The sequence below is a fragment of the Gobio gobio genome, assembly GCF_949357685.1.
Source record: "Gobio gobio genome assembly, chromosome: 24".
Classification (NCBI taxonomy): Eukaryota; Metazoa; Chordata; class Actinopteri; order Cypriniformes; family Gobionidae; genus Gobio; species Gobio gobio.
This window is the reverse complement of record NC_137120.1, coordinates 28,481,616-28,499,179: the sequence shown is the minus strand read 5'-3', so window position 1 is coordinate 28,499,179 and position 17,564 is coordinate 28,481,616. Positions and strand designations below refer to the sequence as shown.

Here is a 17,564-nt window from a genome sequence, read left to right as displayed (position 1 = left end):
GTTTTAGAACTTTTTCCTGATGACACATTTAACATTTGTTCTTCTTACAAAAAGAAATAGGGCCTTTAAAGAGGGAAATGTGAATGAGAATTATAGATTGAGAAGAGAAATTAAATATTGAATTAAGAGGGACAAAGCAGTCTATAAGGAAGATTTTGAGTCAAAACTGAGGGCCAGAAAAAGGCCATCTAGGGTGTGTCTGTTTGGGAGGGGGTGTATTTAATAACAGGTCAGGATAGTAGCAAGCGAAATAAAAAAAAATTGTCTGGATTTCAGTTCAGATGCAGTTCTGGCTCAGAATTTTAATAATTACTATTCAAGATTTGATACCTATGATTTTGTACATGAAATTGAGCAGTTGAAAGGTGAATGAAGAGTAAAAGGTGAGCATGATTGTGACTTTTTTAACATGGGAGATGTGATTTACATTTTTTTAAACATTGTAAAATTTGGAAGGCACCTGGGCCTGATAGAATAGGAGGCTGATTATTTAAGAAATGCGCTGAGCAGTTAGGACCAATTTTTTATGAAATTTTTGCTCTGACCCTTAAACAATAGAGAATACCTGCACTGTGGAAGCAGTCTACAGTAATACCGGGACCAAAAAAACGCCACACACAGTCAGTTGAGGATTTTAGACGGGTGGCGCTCACATCTCTAATTATGAAATGCTTTGAAAAAACTGGTAAAGAAAGAAATTATGCAAAGAACCCAGTGCTCTTTAGACCCTTTTCAATTTGCATATAGAGATAACTGTGGTGTACAGGATGCAGTAGCCACCCTTCTACACTTAGTACTTCGGCATTTAGACAAGCCAAGAACATTTGCAAAATTACTTTTTATTGATTATTCATCTGCTTTTAACACCATTCAGCCACATATCTTAGTTAAGAAACTTATTAATGAATTTAGTTTGGATTTTAGTATGGTGGGATGGATTTTAGATTTCTTGGTGCAGAGAACACAGAGGGTCAAAGTAAATGACAGTGTTTCGAATTGGTTGGCATCATCTACCGGGTCACCTCCGTTATTATTTATTTTATATACAAATGACTGTACAAGTAAATTTGAAAATAGACATATCATAATTTGCAGATGATTCTGTAATTATTAGCTTATTGAGTGAGGGGGACTCAACGCATGGTCCTGTAGTTGATGATTTTGTTACCTGGTGTCAGGATGCTTTTTTTTTTTAAATGAAATGTTCTTAAAACTAAAGAGATGACTATTGATTTCAGCTAGAGGAAGCAATCTTCTCCGTACAAACAAACATCTATAAAAGGTATGAGTGTCGAGAGTGTTGAGCTGTATAAGTACTTGGTAGGGCTGGGCGATAAATCGATTTTATCGATTAACTCGAATGTGTAGTTTACGTCGATTTGTTTGAATGAAAATCGGTTTTCTTTTTAACATCCGCCGACGTGCGCCTCTGGCCTCCTGTAGTTCTGAATGGGCTCAGCACGTTTGCCAGAGATACACGAACAACACGGACAGTGTCATCTTACAACATACAGTGTCATTCGTAATTGGTTCGGGTTTTCAGCGTCAGTCGCAGAACAAACAATACCCCGCTGCAAAGTGTGTTTGAAGTCTGAACGGAACCGCGCTAACGTTACTCGTTTGAGCTGCACGGACGTTTCTCAGCTCGTAGCAGTAATAGACAGAGCAGCGGGAGCTCAGCTCACACACGGGCCGATCTCGTGACACCGTTACTACTAGGGGTGCTCCGTTTGATCGGCAACCGATCTCTATCGGCAGATAATCGCTTTGGGATGATTGATCGGCGGTCTCTAAATAGGCCGATCTCATGAACCGATCGCATGCTGACGACACATAAAAACCTGTGCCTGCCGTGAAAGCTAGGGCTTGACATGCAGCGACACCGTCTCATTCTCTTTCCGGCGCGGGTAAAATAATTATAATGCTGAAGGTGAGGTACAATTCATATTTCAATATGAAATAACTTACGCAGTCATTTGAAAATTTTCTGTGAGACGCAAGTTCACAAACAGCGCGAGTGAATCACCGCATGCGCGCGCTCTCTCTCTCTCCCTTTCATAATGCTCAAATGGCTTCACATCAGCGCATCGCGTCTGCACTAAAATCGAGCTGCACGGTTGACACAGGACGTGCCACTTGCAAAATCGAGACCGTGTCGCATCGTCACTAAAGTTTATCATTTGCATTTATTTTTAAGTCTTGCCAGTGTTCAAACCGCTCAGCACTCGCGCGCTCTCCAGACTGAGAGCGCGCACACACACACACACACAGGCCATCTCACAAAAAGCTTGCGAGTACAAATTGCACTGAAATGGTCAGATACACACAAATGTATGTACTAAATTACCGTCTTGATGAGTATGCACGTAAACCCCGTCGTGACTCGCGAGTGAACGTTTGTGCAACTGCATGTAACCGTATCCGTGCTCGCTCTTAAAGTGACAGCTGTCAAATAAACTGCTGCTGTCTCTGAGTTTCTCTTTGTCTTGTGTTGTTTGATGAACCTTTATGACACTGCTCTTAAATGACTAACTTTTGCAACCTTAAGTGTAAGGATTAATCTAATTTAATTTATTCAGGGAAGACCAATATAAATTTACATTTGATTTCTTATTAAATGTCTTTAGTATTTCTTACCTCAATACTAATGTTAGACCTACCTGAAAATGTGTCTTTAAAAACAAAAATGCACTGCATGATCAAATATTTAGGTGAGATAATTATATACATTTATATGACAAGAGTCACCTATTGGGGGGGATTCCCCCATTGTCAGAAATAAAATTTAGGCCCTGAATGAATGTCTGTAAAATTCCCTATAAATAATTCTACATGATAAAAAGAAGGCTTCAAATAGATTGGTATCGGTGATCGTATCTGCAGATACTGCTTCCTGTGATCGGCTCCAAAAATCCTGATCGGAGCACCCTTAATAACAGAAAAATAAAAACTTGCCATAGTTTTGTCCTTTGTGGCAGTAGCCAGTTTTGGTGTAAGTTTTACAAATAGCTGCCAATTATTAAATGTAATCAGTGTTTTGAGAGGCTACATCCCATTAAGCTGATCTGATGTGTGTTGGTCTGCCTAACCCCTCTTTGTTTGGAATCATTTTATGTTACTCTGCCTTATTTGGGAAAGATGGCCTACAGTAGCCTTAAAGCTACACTATGTAACTTTTCCGTCCACTAGAGGTCGCCTGTTCAAAACAAAGGCGTAGTTTGATGACGCCACGTTTGAGCGCAGAATCTCGGGACATGTGGTCTTCACCTCACAGCCGGTGGAAAACAGTCAGGATAGGACTCGGGCAGAAATCATGTTCATGGATGCGATTATTAACATTACTGTAGTGAAGCAGAGCAGGACCGAGTGTTGTGGAGCTGAGCAAGGCCGCAGGAGCGATTGAAGAGTTGCCGGCGGCACTTCCTCTTCTCCAGTGCTGAGTGTGAAGTAACGCAACTCTGTTTATCGTATTAGATATATCTGAGTGTGTTGAAAAGGAAGTTATGACGTTCGCTCAGCGGCTGCTATGACACTTGTTCACAATGCAGTGAGAGTAAAGTGTTTCACTGAATAAAACCGGAGACCGAGGGTGACGCAGATATGACTCAATCGACAGGCGACTCACTCACACACATAGCTCACACGTCCCGGCTCCTTGGTTAAAATAGCAATTTTCTCACGATTTACAAATAGTTGAAAACATTTGGGATATTCTAAGTACTCAACTGAACAAAATATATAACACTGGCCTAGTGATTTCTGGATGTTTTACTGCTAAAATCCTACATAGTTCACCTTTAAGTTATCTCATTTTCTAAAATAAACACTTGGTGGTTCTTCAAGATCTTGACTCTAGCCTATTTCTACAGTTTTTTTTCTCAATACAGTTAAAGGGTTAGTTCACCCAAAAATGAAAATTTTGTCATTAATTACTCACCCTCATGTCGTTCGAAACCCGCAAGACCTCCGTTCATATTCGGAACACAAATGAAGATATTTTTGTTGAAAGCTGATGGCTGAGAAAGGCTTCAGATAGGCCTCCATTGGCATTCAGTACATTTACACTCCCAAGACCCATAAAAGGCACTTAAAACGTCGTTACAAAGTCCATCTCACCACAGTGACTCTACAATAATTGTACGATGCGACGACTATTTTTTTGTGCGCAAAAAAAATTCAAAATAACACCTTTATCCAACTTGTTCTTGTCTTCCGTGTGTGCCTCCACGACGCATGCGCGAGAATATGACGTAGCGCCGGGGTTCGGGAATCCATGAAATGCACACTTTAACCCCATTTTGAGAACTACGCCGAGACCTAAAGCACGATCAATGTAGAATTCAACAGCTTAGACACGCGCGTCTTCCTCTGCTTGTAAACAAATCGCTTCTGGGTCATGTGTCCGAACGCCGGATCTGCGTCATATTCTCGCGCATGCGTCGTGGAGGCACACACGGAAGACAAGAACAAGTTGGATAAAGGTGTTATTTTGATTTTTTTTTTCGCACAAAAACTATTGTCGTCGCATCGTGAAATTATTGTAGAGTCACTGTGGTGAGATGGACTTTGTAATGACGTTTTAAGTGCCTTTTATGGGTCTTGGGAGTGTAAATGTACTGAATGCCAATGGAGGCCTATCTGAAGCCTTTCTCAGCCATCAGCTTTCAACAAAAATATCTTCATTTGTGTTCCGAAGATGAACGGAGGTCTTACGGGTGTCGAACGACATGAGGGTGAGTAATTAATGACAGAATTTTCATTTTTGGGTGAACTAACCCTTTAATTTAGAGTTAGTTTCATTTCTACAAATGGTGCAAACTCTGCAAGATTATAGATAAAAGATTCCCATTCCCCTGCCATTCAGTGATCGGCAATCGGCAGATCATGATCTTGGTGATCGGTAATCAATGATCTGCCCCAAAAATGCTGATCGGAGCATCTCTAGTTACTACACAGCGCTGGGAGATCCAGTTAGAAAGAGTTTGAATTCACCACAGTATAAATAACATCACTACTGCGAGATCTAGTGGAAGCGTTCAACGCAGAATTCTGTTATAAACCACAGATATCAGATCAAACACAGCTGATGTGGAAACAACATGAGAGAAGATCAGGGGTTTCAGTGACAAATCACCAACATTCACCATGATTTACTGTAGTAACACCACGTGGATTTAATGTTGTTGTCATTATTCATCTAAGGGTTAGTACAACATTTTGAGATTGAAATTCCAGCCCTTTAAGGGTTTTCAAGTGCTTCACACTTTTTCCGGCACTTCAAAGCTCTAAATATTATCCAATTTAAATTTTTAATGTTTTGATTTGTAAATTTTAAAGGTTAAAGGGGTATTGTATTGTGGAAGAAATAGTAATTTAAAAAAAAAAATTATAAAAATTCCTTTAATAATCACTGAAGCTGTTGGTCAGTTCAGTGTGAGACTATAAAAGAACAATGTTGTTAACCTATATTTAATAAGAGCAGAATATTTACATTTTCCCTATACTTTTTTGAACATTATCTACTGTTGTTAATAAAGAATAATTTTATCTGCATATCAATTCATAAACCTTTGATATGTATATTGTATATTGCAAAATATATGGTGCCCTAGTACTTGGATACCATTTTAGATAATAAGTTGAGTTTTTCACCAAATACTAAAGCACTGTGTAAGAGAGGGCAACAGAGATTGTACTGTTTGAGGAAACTACGGTCTTTTTATGTCGATAAAACATTGATGTGTATGTTTTACAGATCTTCTATTGAGTCTCTTATCTTTTTCATTACTGTGTTGGTTCAATTCCATAAACCCGAAAAAAAAGAACTGTCTGGAAAAAATTGTAAATCAGGGAAGTAAAATAATTGGGAAGAAGCAGATGAGTATGGCTCCGTTGTATCAAAGGCAGGTGTTGGGAAAAACAGAGTATATTGATGGATAAGTCACACCCTATGCACTATGAGTTTCACCTCCTCCCCTCTGGTATTCGTTTTAGAACTCCTTTTAGCAAAACAAATCGGTTTAGACCGATCGCACGCATTTCAAAATTCAATTATTTTATCGGTTTTGAAAATTACAGATAACCGTAAAAATGCTTAATATCGGCGCCGATAATCGGTCGACCCTTATGCTAGAAGGTCCTGGCAGAAGCTAGATATTTTACTTTATAAAATTTTAAATATGGATATTTTTCTTACACAAACCCATCGATTCTCTTCAGAAGGCCTTTATTAACCCCCCCTGATTACTATTATGATGGATGGATGCACTTTTTTGGTTTTAAGATTTTGGGCTGCCATTCACTGCCATTATAAAGCTTGGGTTAGCCAGAATATTTATTAATATAACTCCAATTGTATTTGTCTGAAAGAAGAATGTCATATACACCTTTGGATGACTTGGGTGAGTAATTCATGGGATAATTTTCCTTTTTGGGTGAACTATACCTAAAACAATAACACTAGTAGAGTGTTTTTTTATAATTGAACAAAAGCAGCTTCTTTGACCATTAAATCAACAGGCCTGACCTTTCATCAGCTTGTGTGTCACACATCAACTTTTAGTCCCAGTAGCAGATGGTGCTAAACTGAAAGAATTTCAGAGAACGAAAGCCAGAAAAGGTCTCGCTCTCTCTTTGTAATGTTCAAATAGCTCCTTGTAAGAAATGTTGCTGCCTTGACTGACTTGATCTATATCTATCACACAAATGTTTCAATTCTTGGCTTTTTTTTCCTTTTCTTTCTGGTACTCATTCTTAAATATAGCGTGTGCTCACAGTCACAGGATCAATAAAAAGCGTTCAGACTTTGGGAAGATGATGCACTGTGTCGGCTAGAATTGCGTCAGTGTCTACGATTTACTGCCTTGTCGACGCAGCACATTGACTCGGCCTTGAAATGGCAACTGGTTTGTTGTTACCCCTCAAATTGCCATTTCAGAGCATGTGCGCTCAGTTAAAATATATAATATGCAATGACATATTATTATATATGGCGTAGCGGTCAATCAAAGTGTTGTCTTTTTAATTATTAGTCCACAGTCATATTTTACAAACTTGCCAAACAAATGGCTAAAAAAAACGAATTTATCATTTGTTTTTGTTTTTATTATTATTATTATTATTAATATTGCATCAGTTGTTTTCAGTTAATTTGTTTTTTGTTTTCAAAAAATTGCACAAAAAACTAATATATTTTGTTTTTTATTATACATTTTTTTGCAATAGGTTTTTTTATACTGAATTTTTACATTTTAATATTGTGTAATTATAATTGTGCGTGTGTGTGTGTTTACGATATGACAATAGATTTTGTCGAATGAAACGGTAAAATGCTCATGAAGTGACTGGAGATGAGGTTCATGCATTCATGTCCTCATATATTGAGGAGGCAGAGGCTGAAAAACGTGTGTGTGTGTGTGTGTGTGTGTGTGTGTGTGTGTGTGTGTGTGTGTTAAATGAAACCACGCGTCTGCGCCATTCATTCACAAAGAGACACACAAAAACATGCAGGATTCATATTTAAATAGTCTTTTTGCAGTTTAATATTCACAGGTACTAGTATAGCAAATAGTTTTAAGTGTACTGACCAAGCCTGTAGCACTCCTCTCAGAAACTGAAGCCTCCGTGCCTCGATAGTCCCCAGGTGGCTGGTCCCAGTGTAGGTCCTAACCCCTGCCCCTCCGTGTTTTCTAATGGACGCGAGACAAACAATCAAATTATACTTCAAATAATTTTTTCCAAAAGTTGGTTTCTGTCATTTTAGGCAGTTTTTATCACGCTGATTTCATTTCAAGTGTTCGTTTTTTAAATAAGTTTAGTTTTAGTTAGTTATTTGATGCTATAAAAATGGGGGGTGTGACGTCATGATTGACGGCTTCTCTGAGTGAAGTCGTCATTGAGGCACCAACAGACTTTTTTCTGGATTTTTGGGAGGAGATTGGAGCTTTCGCACCTCTACTTCCTGCTCTCTACTGCGCAGACTCTGGTCCCGAGATCACTACTGCGCAGACTCTGTCCCAAATCTGCACAAGATGTCAGCGTCATATTCGGACCTCCGGAGGCTTCAGTTACTTCAGCGGAAGCCAATGAAGTCACGTCGTGTCGTCGTCCATATTTTTTTACGGTCTATGGTATTGACCCACGTTTTATTTATTCATCAAAACTTTGACAAATTCTGTGACATTCCGCGTTATGCAGTAAATTCCGTTTTTATGACTGGATTCCGTCTGTGTTTTCCCGTGTAAATGAATCCTTATGAAAAGTTATTTAGTCAAGAGTAGGGAGCAAATTTTTTTTTTTTTTTTGATTAACATTAAAACGCAGACAGCAGGAATGTTACATTATAATCTTTGATTATGCAGCAGACATTATACAGCTCAGTGCCTTCATTAATAAACCATCGGTTTGTTATATCGGCCTTTTTCGTGCATCTCTAAAATTAAGACATAAATAAGTTTTCTTACAAATTTGTATAAATATCATGTGCTTCAGATTTAAGATATGTGGGCAGTCGTGGGCCTAATGATTAGAGAGTTAGACTGGTAACCCAAAGGTTGTGGGTTTAATTCTCGATACCGGTAGGAAATTACCTAACGCGCCTTGTGTGTGTTCACTACTCACTTCTCCTAATATGTGTGCACTTTATTGGTTGGGTTATTTGCATTAGCCATGGTGTGAAGTGTGTCTGTGACATCTCAATGACAGGTTTCTCCTCTCTTACTCTTCCAGTCGAGAGCCACCTGGCCTCTAACGTCCACAAGAGCCGTCTGGTGCAGCAGGACCTGCAGGTGGCCAAACGTCTGCAGGAGGAAGAGGACCTGCGGGCCAAAGTCGAGAGCCAGAGACAACATCGCCGCATGTGAGTGACCTGAACACTTTGAAAAGCCTTTATGAGTCCAGAAAGATGCCGATATGTAGAGATTAAAGGTCAGACCGAACTGTTCCTGTTTTGTGAAAGAATGTGGAGACTGGAGAGGAAGGTTGTTCTTTTCTCTGACCTTCCCCAACTCTCGACAGCAGACATCTGATAGCAGACGCCTCATTGCTTCTTGTTTTTGCTGTCTGTTAAGATAAGTAGGTGTACTTTGAGTAGGAGTGGATGACATCAAACACCTAAATCAGTCCTTCTTGTTTTTTAAAGTTGTGTCTCCACTTTAAACACCGATTGTAATACAGATTAGTCTGGCTCCTGCTGCGCTTTGAGCTTGTGTCTGAACACGAAGGCCTTGTCGTCTCGTAGCACGCTGTTGCAGTAAAATGTTTTGACTTCTGCTCATGCCACATGCGGATATTGTTCCTTCCTGCTGGGCGACGTCTCAAGGCCTCTGAGCTGATGGTATCATCCGAGTTTGAGCATGGCAGAGCTCAAAGCCTGGGGGGAGACTCATTCCACAGCTCAGACATTGCAGTAGAAGATATTGCTACGTATTTTAGTCGTCCATTCGTTTGTTAGAAATATACACTATCTGTGCTCGGCAAGATTTTAATAGACACGTCAAATTGATCGACAATGTTACAAGATTTTTTTTTTTTTTTTCAAATAAATGCTGTTCTTTTAAACTTTTTATTCATCAAAAATGCTGGGGGAAAAACAGCATTACCGTTTTCACAAAAATATCAAAGGGATAATTCACCCAAAAATGAGAATTGTCATTTTCTCACCCTTAAGTTGTTCCAAACCTGTGCGAAATTTCTTTCTTCTGTTGAACATAAACAAAGATATTTTGAAGAATGTCGGTAACCGCATTTTCGAAGATTGTCGGTAATACAATGGAAGTTTCATTGACTTCCATTGTATTTTTTTTTCTATACTATGGCAGTCAATGGGTACCAGCACAACTGTCAACATTGGTGATAATAAGAAATATTTCTTGATTGGCAAATCAGCATATTAAAATGATTTCTGAAGGATCATGTGACACTGAAGACTTGAGTAATGTAAAAATGTATTCAAAGAGGAAACCGTTATTTAAAATTGTAGTAATATTTCACAATGTTACTGTTTTCACAGTATTTTTAATCCAATCAATGCAGCCTTGGTGAGCAAAAGAGACTCCTTTAAAAACAGTGCTAGGCCTGATAGTGGGCATTCCAAACAGAAGTGAGAATCCCTGTGCCCTACTCACTTAGAAGGGCAAAGCCCTTGAAGTGGGGACTTTGAAGGCAGCCGGGCACTTGTGTGTCATAATGAGTCCGCTTGGAACACACTTGGCGAAGGGAGCAATTAGGGTTGGGCGATGTCTACCAAATTGGCATCAGACGATGTCTACAGTGAAACGATGACATCGGGGGGTTGCGTTTGAACGGTAAGCTCCGTTAATGTGGCGCGCTCTCATCGAGAAAGAGAGAATGCTCACAGAGTTGAAAGGGCTTGAATGAAGCCCGTTTGGCTTCAGATAAAACTACTAGAGGATATAGCGCTGAAATATCATAAAATGTGTACCTTGAATGCAATGTAAGTCACTTTGGATAAAAGCGTCTGCCAAATGCATAAATGTAAATGTAAATTACCATAAACAATCCTGAGTGCTTGTGGTGTGATCCGCACCACTTTTTGAGGCTCTGCTCACTTCAACTAGAAACAGGAAAATGGTGCTAGCGTTCTGTCTCGCATCCGAATGGAAACATGGACCCCCGTCCACCATTTTAATATCATTGGTTTAGTTTGTGTAAAACATCTAGAAGCTTAATTCGTTTGGCGGTTTTTGCACAATAAAATCTTAGTGTTTAAATTGTGTTCATTGAACTGTTTTGAATGTAATTTGTATTGGGATCGGGAACATCTTCGATGCTGGCTCAACATCGTGATGTCTGTCAGCCAATGGACGATGGCATAATCTATCGGCCCAACCCTAGAAGTAATGAAAGACCACGTAATTTCCTCATTAGCTTCATGTGGAATGTTACCACGACAAAGTTAAGCACTGTAACTCTTGGAGTTACATTTGATGACCAGTTGTCCTTCAGAGAACACATTGCTAAGACAGCTCGCTCGTGCAGGTTTGCGCTCTACAACATTAGGAAGATCAGACCGTTCCTAACAGAACACGCAACACAGCTTCTTGTCCAGGCCCTGGTTATTTCTAGACTAGACTACTGCAATGCGCTTCTGGCTGGACTCCCCTCTTGTGCGATCCAAACACTTCGAATGATCCAGAATGCAGCGGCACGTCTGGTCTTCAACGAGCCCAAAAGGACCCACGTCACACCACTCTTCATCTCTCTGCACTGGCTACCACTCGCTGCTCGCATCAAGTTTAAGGCGCTGACACTTGCCTACAGAGCCACCACGCGCTCAGCTCCTGCATACTTTGACTCGATTCTACGACTCTACACCCCCACCAGAAGCCTTCGTTCAGCCAAGGAGCGAAGGCTTTTAGTACCATCACAGAGAGGCAAAAAATCCCTTTCCAGAACATTTTCAACGTTCCCAGCTGGTGGAACGATCTACCCACCGCCATCCGAAACGCTGATTCGTTGACAACATTCAAAAGTCAACTAAAAACTCATCTCTTCCATGAGCACTTAACCTCCTTTAAAAAAAAAAAAAAAAAAAAAAAATTCTCCTCCTCTTTCCCTCCCTACTCTAGCCTGTGCTACACTGAGAAATGTACACGGACTAAGTATTTCAGGCACTTGTTGCGCTCACTCGACTCTTCACGACCAATCGCTTATTGTACCCCCAAGTTGTAAGTCGCTTTGGATAAAAGCGTCTGCTAAATGCATAAATGTAAATGACAACAGGAATATCTTATTATTGCATGACAATGTAAATGTAAAATGTGTGTAATGTATCACAAGACAAAACAACTTGAATTATTCTGTTTATATGTTAACTCCAACTCTAACGCCCTATCTAGATTATAATTAATCACGAGGACTTGTCACCCTAGGTCACATGACCAAAAAACAATTAAATTACTTCCTTAAAGTGACCATCACATTTTCCCTTTGCTAACGGATTTGTGAAGGGATTCAGTCATTCACTTTCGTCGGGAACGCTCCTACAAATGGCGCCCCCTTTCTGAAGTGCCCTAAACGTGGCTTTGAGTCAAACTAATTACATTAACTAGGTTGTAATGGGATTGCTTTACTAATTACTCTCCGAACGGTAATCACATACTGATTACTTGTGAGTTAATCTCTCAAACTTGTATAAATCTTAACAGGACACCAGATTGTCCTTTCAGTTCTTTAGGATCAAATACATTTAAGCAATTTATTACACAAACATTTTGTCTTCTATCTGGGTGAAGTTGTTGCATTTTGTATTATTATTGATCATTGTATTATTTGTATTTATTTATATTAATCATCATATTTATATTTCATATTATATTCATATTTATATTCATATATTCATATTTAACATATTTCAATATCAGCAAATATTTAATTATTTATAATGTTGTTATTCATGTTCTACCCCTTTTGCAGTGTTTACAAAAATTTACAAAATTGTAATTTTATTCAGTGTCGTTTATTGTTAACTAAAACTATTAAAAATAATTTCCGGTAATTGAAATGAAGCTGAAATAAAATATAAATATTCAATGGAAAAAATTAACTTGGATGAAAATATACTATCTGAAGTGTAAGTACTAAAATTGCTAAAGTAGAAATCAAGCTAATTAGACTAATAAACATGACAAAAGCACATCATACAAATTACAATAACTAAAAACTAATTCAACATATTAATAAATACTATAATAGTTTATAAATTATGCTAAAACAACGCTGGTTTTATTGTTTGATTCCAAGTTTATTGTGAAAAAATTACTTCTTAATCATTAAAAAAATGTTCATTAACATCATTTAGCTAAAATGTATTATGGTGACAGCCATAGCTAATAGGAACATGTTTCTTTGTAGCCCATTGCCCTCAATGCAAGAGACTGGTCTTCCAAGAACAATTTCTTCTCAGACACAGGAAGAGAAAGCCATGGTGGCTGATTTGAGAAGCTCACAGTGTAGAAACTCAAGTGTTTTCTTTCCCTCTGTCCTGTCAGGGAACGGATCGACATTGAAGTGGCTCAGGAGATTCAAGAACAACTAGTCCGGCAGGCTGAACAACTGAGGCAGCAGGAAGAGAAAGATGAGGTGAGAACAGGCCGCCTTCCAGCCATTCACACTCTCGGGTTGTGTTGGTCATTGATACACTAGTGATTTAGCCACGCCCACAGCAGTCACGTTACTTCAACACTTCAGAGCACATACTGGCATTCTCAGTGTGTTATTCATCAGTAAGGCACTGGTGTAACCACACCCATGTTTGTTACATCACTGCAACGCTTGTCCCTCCACTCATTCTTCTGAATTTGTTTATGTGTTCCACTAGGCCATCGCCCGTAAGCTGCAGGAGCGAGAGATGAAAGAGGAGAGAAAACGGCAGAAGCAAATGGATGCAAACTTTGAAGAGGAGTACTATGAAGATAAAGGTGTGTAGAGCGCCTCCTAGTGGAAGGTGTGCAGTCGAGCAAAGATAAGGTTCGGAGAATAGAATATGCGTGTTCGCATCAACACATTTTGACTGCTGGAAAATCTGCATTTGCAAGGTTTTCTGCACTGCTGTTCGCCGAATCTACAGCTCACAATCAAATATTTTACCACAGTACTGAGTTTGAAATGCCTTTTCATGGTAGCCAGTGAATTCAATAAACGATCAACATACAATACTTTTTAATTAGTGGCACAAAAGCAAATATGCAACACAACCAGTAAAGTCTGATTCAGAAAAAAAATAACTTTCTTGCAATGAATCGGTCAAGACTCGCACATTATTGTTCTGAGCAGTGTTGTTATTAACTAAAACTACTAAAAACATTTGTTTATTGAAATAAAGCTGAAATAAAATATAGATATCGGATGAAAACATGAACTAACAAGAATTTAGAAATGTTGCCTTTGCAACTAACTGAAATAAGTACTATGATTACAAACTGAAATAAAAATAAATGTAAAAAGATTCAGAAAATATGAGCGCAAAACAACAAAAAATTAAGCGAATCTATAAATGAAAACTGAAAATATAAGCCAATTCAAAATATGAATATAAAATATGATAGTATATAAATAATACCAAAAATTACACTGGTTCTGTGTGTATTAATTGCTGAATCCGGTTACTGAATTAATAACTGAAATGTTTATGTACTAAAATTACAAAAACTGAAAAAAAGCTAAATAGACGCATTAAAAAACATTTAATAAGCTTGACAAAAAAAGAAATTAAGCACAAAAGTATACAAATATATCTAATTGAAAATATTACTAAAATTATAATAGTATTAGTGCTGTCAAATCGATTAATTACGATTTATCGCATCTAAAATAAAATGTATACATAATGTGTGTGTACTGTGTATAATTCTTATGTTTATATATGTGCATATATATTTAAAAATAATTGTTATATATATATATATATATACACACACACACACACAGTACTGTTAGGGTAACAGTTTAGGACCCAGGACCAGTAGTGAAAAAAGAAAACCAAGAGTCAGGAGTGCAATTAATTAAAGAAAAATTTACTGAAGAATAGTTGGCAGTTTCATCAGCAGAAGCCAGCTTCAAGTTTTACAAGGAGTTCGTAGGCCGCGCTCCCTCTCTCCGCTACCCGTACATATAGTTTCTCAACAGTTATACTCTTTTCAAGGACTAGCCACGTCATTACTGCAATTTGAATGATTCTGATTGGCTTAGAGAAAATAGATAGTCATAGTAAATTTCCACACATTGTCAGTTAATCAGATTCACGTGTCCATAGATCACTTGTTGACGCTTTCACCCCGCAATTAGGCACGTAGTGACCTTCCAGGTCTGGAGCAGGCGCCAGCTCGTCCAGAACAACAAATCCACCCATCTCTTAGGATGCCCATAATCCACCTCCAATACTGATCTGTAACATAGAATACTGCGCACATACACCGATACACAGTGTCTCCAAGGTTGGAGTTGATTGAGCTCCAGTTCTAACCAGAAAGTTTCCCAAAACATACTGATAACACGTGCTTTCTCACAGTGAGAGGTACAGACAATAGTACAGGCAATATTAGGATATATATAGTAGGGATGGGCATTTTTGTCAATTTCTCATTTCGATCATCGATAGGTCTCAAAAACGAGTACTCGAGTACTCGGGGGCGGGGCATGTCCGTCATTGAGATAATGAAAACTGTTATGAAAATGGTTGTTGACAAATACAAACGTGACATGAAAACAGGTATATGAAAACATGAACATATAAAACTAAAAATAACTGCTTGATTATGATGCATAAATGTCTTTGAAAAAGAAACATCTTTATAAAATGACCGTCTCAAATAACCAAGTCAGTAATATCGAGCATTGCCTTTGAGCAGAAACTGTGAAATAACACCACCCTGCAGAGCTTGCTAGCTGGTTAATAAACTCAACCAAACGCACCCTATATCAATGTTAATATGAAGATTATTATGAACCTATTACGACATAAATCAACACAAAAGGACGTGAATGCGCACGTGAACTTCAGCGTGCTAGATTTTACAGGCTATGGTTTGAAACGGAACATTTTGAATGCGCTCTTCCCTTAACAACACTGATACACGGACAACGAAAGCACACAGACACATTTTATTAAAATCGTGTTCTCATTATAATGCTATGACAGATTGACTCTGCACATCATGCACTTAATTGTATTATTCATGATCGAAGCGTTTACAGACATCACTGCGCGTTTTCAAACCTAACCCTAACCCATAACGAAAAACAACTTTAAATAAACTAGGTCTAGTGTTAAAAAATACGAGAAGAGTATAGCACTGCTCCATTACTAATGTCAATGATTCTGAGAAAGAAATAACCTATCTGAAAAGAATATCTGTCTCTAAACCATGTCGAGCTCGAGCATTAATGCATTTGAGCTGAAACTGAAGAGAATGAACAACAGCCGGTATAACGGCAGCCCTTTGCTAGCTTATTAAGCTCAACCAAACGCGTTTTATATTAGATTAATCAGATAGACAACATAAAGGTAATCTTCTGCATCTGCAGAAAAGGACGCGAATGCGCACATGAACTTCACGCGCTAGTCTGAGTGTTCTCGCTAGTTTCTCTGTGGATCAGCTGATACACGGGAAACTAAGCACAGAGAATTTACAGCATTTTCCACGGTGTTCTCATTATAATGCTATGTAGGCTATGACAGATTGGCGCTGCACATCTTGCACTAACCATTTAATGATCAGTGATTCCAGACATCACTGCAATGCACGCCTCAGTTTCACTTTATTTCGCCGCGATCTGGAGGTGTGCTGTATAACGCCAACCAATCAGACCTCCGGTACCGCGCAAAACGACGCAATAACCAATAAAATAAGAGACAAATATATATTTTTTCAGGGCGATTATCGTTCTCATGATCGATGATCGCTGTCACGTTCGAGTACTCGATTACTCGACCACTGTTGCCCATCCCTAATATATAGGTATATTGAAGCGGCAGTGGATTTCAGAATCCGCCCCCTTTTAGTATAAACATGCAAATATTTCTTAAATATATACATGTATGTGTGTGTGTATTACAATTTACATAATTATACACCATACACGCACATATCCTAAATAAGTTTGTGTTTACATAAGATGTGATTAATCGATTTGACAGCAATAATATAAATAATAATAAAATAAGACTAGTTCCAGATGTGATTTTTATTTATATATATATATATATATATATATATATATATATATATATATATATATATATATATATATATATATATATATATTAGTGCTGTCAAACGATTAAAATATTTAATCGCGATTAATCGCATTAATGCCATAGTTAACTCACAATTAATCACAATTAATCGCACATTTTTATTTATTCTAAATGTCCCTTGATTTCTTTTTGTCCCATTATTTTTTCTTATTTTAATGCTCTTATCAACATAGAAAAGTGGATCGGCTTGCTTTGTTCAAATGTTTGTTTTATTGAAAACAACATTGGCATACTGTAGTGTTCGATTTCACACCAACATTCTCACTTGAAGCAGTCATTCACACTTGGAGCAAATAATCGCTCACACAATGTAACACTGTCCATCAATAAAAGGGTGAAAAAAATACTTTGTTGCACAAACAGCCCCTTCAACAGCCCTTTCTAAGGGATCAAAACAGGGTGATACAAAATAAAATTACAAAGTGCACATGCAAGGTAAACTAGGACTCAGCCTATAGTGCAGTTAAACCAGGGGTCGCCAACTAGCGGACTCCGGTCCAAATCCGGACCGCGAAGCCTTTTGACGTAATGAAACAGTTAACGTTGCAATGCTCACTGTTGCGTTCAGACCCAGACGCGCGGTCAAGCATGCAGAATCACACCGGACGCGAATGACGCGACATGCACGCCGCTTAATTCGCGCCGCAGAATGTCTATTTGCGTCTTTGCATTGACTTAAATCACTCGCGCAAAACGCTTCATTCGCGTCCGGTGTGAATGCACCATCAGAGCAGAAAGCAGCGCTCAAGACAAGCACTTTTAGTTGAAGACCCCTGAGTTAAACCAT

The 17,564-nt window shown here is 38.4% G+C and overlaps 1 protein-coding gene across 2 annotated transcripts in view; it reads left to right on the top strand.

Annotated features, from left to right (window-relative positions):
- Window positions 1-17,564, top strand: part of ccdc50a (coiled-coil domain containing 50a) — a 47,633-nt gene that overhangs the window by 18,248 nt on the left and 11,821 nt on the right. For both annotated transcript variants that reach the window (XM_079808519.1, XM_079808520.1), the window contains exons 3-5: window positions 8,728-8,857; window positions 13,011-13,101; window positions 13,340-13,439. In XM_079808519.1, coding sequence (XP_079664645.1) covers window positions 8,728-8,857; window positions 13,011-13,101; window positions 13,340-13,439 — 321 coding nt within the window. The remainder of the gene's footprint in view (window positions 1-8,727; window positions 8,858-13,010; window positions 13,102-13,339; window positions 13,440-17,564) is intronic.